The sequence below is a fragment of the Sinocyclocheilus grahami genome, unplaced genomic scaffold (genome assembly GCF_001515645.1).
Source record: "Sinocyclocheilus grahami isolate Dianchi unplaced genomic scaffold, SAMN03320097.WGS_v1.1 scaffold498.1, whole genome shotgun sequence".
In the NCBI taxonomy this organism is placed as follows: Eukaryota; Metazoa; Chordata; class Actinopteri; order Cypriniformes; family Cyprinidae; genus Sinocyclocheilus; species Sinocyclocheilus grahami.
The window spans coordinates 518,374-524,373 of record NW_015505677.1 but is presented as its reverse complement, the minus strand read 5'-3'; the positions used below and the strand labels follow the sequence as shown (position 1 = coordinate 524,373).

Here is a 6,000-nt window from a genome sequence, read left to right as displayed (position 1 = left end):
TCTCCTCTATGCCCCGCCTTTCTGAAACGTGTCGATTTTTACAAAGCTCATCGGTCTTAAAAGCGAGGTGTGCTCTGATTGGCCAGCTATCCAGTGCGTTGTGATTGGCCGAATACCTCAAGCGTGTGATGGAAATGTTGCGCACCTCACCATAATGTGATTCCGTGTCCGGCCGGAGCAACGAGACAAAAAACATTAAAATCCATTATAAACGAGCCATTTGTTGCATCCAGTGGGGACATAATTATGGATTATAATGACTTATACTGTCTTTTTACGTGCTGCGTTGCAGTGCGCCGCGCAAACATAAAACCATGTCTGCATTTGTGATCGGAGAAATGACAAACAACAAGCGTTACTTTACACTGATCAAAACTCGCGTTTGAATCGTCAGTGGCAAATTGTTTAAATATAAAAAACGTACTTGCAGTCTGTGAGTCAGAACAGCCGGCATTGTAGTCTACTCTACCAGGATCAGTAAACAGTCCTCCATAAAATGTGCTGCACACATCTGAATATTTGGGTTGAAGTGTTCTGGAACAGTGTTGTAAATACAACTTAACCACTGATTTCTAGTCGTGTCCATTTTTGGAAGGCCAAACAAAGTAGTTGCGCTTTCACAACGAAACACAGCGTGACACACGGCAGCCTAGAGTGAGCGGCGGCGGCGGGCTTGAGAACGGCGCGGCCGGCGGATTCGACGAAGGAGAGTCCGGCGGTCTTGCGGCAATCACATGTGACGACCCCCGGGCTGGACTGCCGATCCGGTGATCCACAGCGTGAAGTTGAAGTATTTCCTCAGCGACCAGCACGGATCAGCTCTAGGCATGACGAAGCGGATATCGTCTTCTTTTGGAAGACCAAACAAAGTAGTTTCGCTTTCACAACAAAACACACAGCGTCTTCACAACATGGCGGCGGCAACAACAATACTACAGCGAGAATAAAAGTTACACCTTCTTTCTTTGCGTGAACATTTGGCCGGCGTTATGCAAATCTTCCCACATCGTGAGGTAGACATGTGGGGGCGTGTTAGAACGAGCCGTTTTAGGTAGGTGTGGCTGACTCTTAACTTTTATAAAGAATATATCTTTGGATTTGAGACTTTAGTCTTTGCAACTTTACAGATCTTCTTTATGCACCAAGAGCTTGTAACACTCCAAAGAGAAAGGAAAATTGAAATGGCATCATATGATCCCTTTAAAAGGTAATGGAGAAAACAGAACCAGACATGGACACATTTTTGGTCTAAAGTTGCACTTTAATCCTAACACTTATTGGCTGTTTGGCCCCCTCCCTTCTTTGCCCACCCCGTTCCCACCCCATACAACAGGCACACAGAGAGCGATGAGTAACAGACAGTTCAACAGTTCTGAAACAAAATCCAGATTCAAATCCAGAGCGGTTTACAAATTCCATGAAGAGCTTCTGAGGTAAGAGCGAGACACACTGACAGAGAGGAAAAAGAATCTTCGCAAAAACGCAGATACAGAGTCGAAAGTGACCATCGTCATGGAGTTAGCATCGTCACCAACATCAAATGTCCAAAAGAGAAGCGGGTATGTGTTCCGAGAACAAAAGTAAAAGCATCTGCATGTTTCCTGACAACATGTTACGGCAGAACTCTTTGGTTTCAACTCTTGAGGTTTTAGCATGAAAATCTTCCTTTGTTGACCTAATCAGTTACCTTTGGATTGAAGCTGTAGTAGCTCAAGGGAAACAAACTGGAAAAACATGTTGCACTGGATATTAATTTAAACGCAGTCAAAATAACTGAACAAACTGTTCTAAGTTCTAATTTGAATGTAGCTAAGATAGAAAATTCCGATACTTCCGTTTAAATGTGAGATTTACCTCTATTTGGGAAAGCAAAACAACAGAACATACTGCACAAAATGACAACGATGCAGTTGTGGACATTCCTGCTATAAATGGTTGAAGAACAGTTTTGCGTGTGCATGTCTACAAGAACATCCATGCATTTGAGCATGTCTAGCATGTGAGAGGTCCCGCAGTAGAGGTTTAACTTTGGTATCATTCAGGGCCCTCTACGGCAGAGCCGTCCGCACACACCAACACACAGAGATATATACAAAAAAACTATCACATGAGCAACGTACACATAGAAAACCAAAATCTGCCATCAACTGGATATTTGAACCGGATTTAGGATAGATAATCTGGGGAAATCTGTGAACCCTTATACTCACACGAAAAAGACGCTAAAAAGACTCTCTCCTGAGCAACATCTCCTCTGCTCCCCTTTGTCAAATTCTTAAAGCTTTTTATCCATCTATTTGGCATTTCTAATCAAACATGAGGTATATGCAGAAGTGTATCTCTCTCACTCTTTTTCCCTCATCCAACGCATATTAAAAAAACGAAGCAAAATCGAAATGAAAAGAAACAGTTGGAACGAGGGCTATACTTAAAATTAGCCCATAAATGTACATTACATTGACTAAATGTGAGAGATATAGTTTAGGGACTTGTCATCTCTCGAAAGCGGTGGACACATTTTTTGAAACGGTGCCCACAAAAACAAGTTTTAGTAGCTAGTTTTGGTTTCAAAAACTTAAGTTTGTCTTCAGATAAACAATGACACTTGCTTTTTTCCTGAAGCTACCCCACATTTTGCCCAGTTTGGTTTTCCGAATATTAAAAAAAGACCGAATCGATAAATGAAAATGCATAAATAAGCCAATAAATAAGATGAAAAGTTGGAAACATAAATCATCGATACACCGTCCCCTCACACAATAAATACACATTTTCGAGGGAAAAAAAATCAAAGAGAGACAATTTAAAGCTTTTGGTCTAAAATCAAGTCATTATCATCATCAACATTTCATAAGGACTATTTTTTATCACATCCTTTTTTTTTTTTTTTTACATTAGCAATAGTAAGCAGTTGAACATAGATTTTTTTTCCTACAAAATCTATCAAAGCACTAACAGGTACATTCCCTCTAGAAGTGTAACGTCAACTGGATATCCAGATGCTTTTAAACCCCCATCCCATCCCACCCCGTCTCACCCACCTCTACATTTCTCCTTTGTCCGCGTTTTTGTTTGCGTCTAAGATCACATAGTCAACAGTTTCGCCGACACACCGAGCGAAAGTTACGTTGGCTTACCGGTCGTGTTTCGGTTTGGTTTCCATGCTGGAGATGAGCTTCCACATTACACACGTCTCCCTATCTCTCCTCGAAGAGACCTAGCACCAATACGGTCTTTCTCCACGCATTGTGCATTGGTTAGGTTGCTATTTGGTGTCAAAAAAGAAAAGTTTTCGCTTTTGGTATGTCTTCAGTTTTGGCTTATTGTTTCACAACATTCACAATCGAAGAAAAACTTGGAAGCTACATGTTCACAGTATTGTTTGAAACCGCCTGATGAGGGAACCCCCCACCCCCCCCTCGGCATGATCAATTCAAAATGACGAAACACACAAAATATGAAAATAGGCAATACGTCACCCCATTATCCCAAAAATATAAAGCAATGAGACGAGTCATACAGCATAAACAGACAGACCGAGAGGAAAAAGCAATAAAACAAAATATATACGTTTATATATATATTCTGATGTTCAGTTCAATGAGGTTAATAAATATTCTCCCGTCCAGGAAGGAGAGTGAAAGCATCGACTTAACGGAAAGAAGGAGGGAGGAGGTGAAGGAATGATCTTCGGTTCGAAGCCACGTTGAGTCTTGCTACTCTAAACACCTCCTCCTCGTGCACCTCCTGTGGTCCACTCCTAGTATTTGGTTTCATTCCATTGAGTAAAGCTCAGTTGGTTTTGGTTTGGTTTCATTTTTGGTTTAATCCGTGTGTTGGAAAAATAAAAAAAGTGACAATGGCGACATCACATGTCTCCCCTCTGCATCACGGTTGTTGGATTTCCCCTTCCAGTTTCCTCGGATCCTCTTCAGTCGCTGCTCCTCTTGCTTTTCTTCATTTGGCCCATGTTTTTTGTCCGAGGCACAGGAGAGGGGGTCCAGAGAGGATGGAGGGCAGGGGTTTAGGGGATCGGGGGGGATTTGTTTTTATATTTCTCCTTGTGTTTGTTTTTTTTTTTTTTTTGACATGTCTGAGGTCTTGTCGTCTGAGCACTTTACAGCTGACGCAAAAGGCCAGACAAACGCTTTGGTATCCAAGAAAAGTGAGTCAAAGTTTGAGGCATGGATGCGTTTCCAGCAGATGATCAGTGATGGAAAGGAAATCGGGGATGTGTGTCACAATAAGTGTCAGTGTATGTGTGTTTGTGTGTTATACTGTTGAAAGTGGGAAAAAAAAATCCCTCTAAATTTGTTTGCCGTCATGTTTTTCATTGTAAGTTTGACAGGAAAGAAATACTGAAAATATTATGGATCAAAAGTGAAAATGGAATGAAAAGAATGAGAAAATCTAAATCCTTGGTAGCAGAGGTAGATTGAGAAATACATTTACAAAAAGTAAAAAAAAAAAAGAAAGTTTAAATTATAGGGGTGCATGGAAAACCGTATTTTGGTGTTGTGTAGGGTTAATCTGATCCTGGACAAGTCAGGTTTCAAAGTCTTAAGTAAAGCTTTTCTCTCCGATTTTTTGGTTTTGGTTTTTGGTATTTTGGTTTTGGCATTTTTTGTCTTTGTGAGTCTTTCCATTCTTCCTCCATGTGTTTATTTTTTGGTTTATCTTTCTACCGTCCAGTGACACTTGTCAAATGTCCTTCCTTTGTTCCATTCGCTGCCACCCGTTTTCCTTTTTTGTTGTTGTTTCTTCGCAACGTTTTTTGGCTCTCGACCCTGCCCTCAAATTCATCTGTTCGTGTAGGTTTGTCTTTTTCCATTTGGAAAGGAATAAATGTACATTCTCAAAGTAGCTCCGTTGAAGCCACCTCTCCACGCTGTATAGGTCAATTTTTTGGTTTAAACAGTCTCCCGTTATCCTGTTCTCTCCTTATCCCTGTTCTCTTCTGCTCATTTCTCTGTATTTTTGGCATTAAAAGACATAATGAGAGAGAGAGAGCACAAGAGAGAAATGGAGGGAGGGAGAGATGGCTTTGGTTGAAAAGGCGAGTCTTGTCTGTCTTCTTTCTTCTGCCCCTCTGACTCCCCTCAGGTGCAGCAGGATGGTGTGGGCGTCACTCAGCCATGGCTCCGCCCAGAGAGGGTGGTGAGGCTTCGCCTAATGAGCAGAAGGAGGCGGGGCTTGAGCAGGGGGAGACGGAGCAGGAGTCTGGGCTTGTGCCGCTGGCACCAGGAAGCGGAGAAGCCCTGGGGGTGCCGACCAGACCCATGCCTGCGCTCCTCGCCAGGGGCAGTAAAGTGGGGTGGTTTAGGAAGAGGGACGGACGAAGTCCAGCTCCTGGACCTCCAGCTCCACCCAGGAACAATTGACCGCCTCCCTCAAGAGCGGAAATGGGCATCTGCCCACCACTGGCAGCCAGGGCTGTGAAACAGATGAGAGAAGAGAGGGGAAAGAGAGCAAATTAGGGCACACAGTGCATATATACTTGTACGATGGCTGTCTGATGACTCTTTTCCACCACAAAGGTGCCTGTGCTTTTGAAAAACGTTTTGCTCACCAAAGCTGCATTTATTTGATCAAAAATACAGTAAAAACAGTAATATTGTGAAATATTATTACAATGTACAATCACATTTTTATTTATTTATTTTTTTAATTTATGCTAAAATGCAATTTATTCCTACGTTCACAAAGCTGAATTTTCAGCATCATTACTCCAGTCTTCAGTGTCACATGATCCTTCAGAAATCATTCTAATATGCTGATTTGGTGCTTAATATTGCTTAATATTTTTGTGGAAATGTCTTTACAATCATTTTTGATTAATTTAATTTATTCTTGCTGAATGAAAGTATCAATTTCTTTCAAAAATGTTACAAATTTTCTTACTAACCCCATTCTTTTGAAAGGTAGTGTAATTTATTTTTAATTTTTTCAATATATAACAAAAAATTATACTATTCATATAAATAAATTAAAATGTATAAA

General features: G+C 41.2%; 1 protein-coding gene across 1 annotated transcript in view; it reads right to left on the bottom strand.

Annotated features, from left to right (window-relative positions):
* Positions 1 to 4,070: 4,070 nt before the first annotated feature.
* Positions 4,071 to 6,000, bottom strand: part of LOC107554351 (POU domain, class 2, transcription factor 2-like) — a 68,997-nt gene continuing 67,067 nt past the window's right edge. Inside the window, exon 16 of the mRNA XM_016236838.1 lies at positions 4,071 to 5,433. Coding sequence (XP_016092324.1) covers positions 5,126 to 5,433 — 308 coding nt within the window. The 3' untranslated portion in view covers positions 4,071 to 5,125. The remainder of the gene's footprint in view (positions 5,434 to 6,000) is intronic.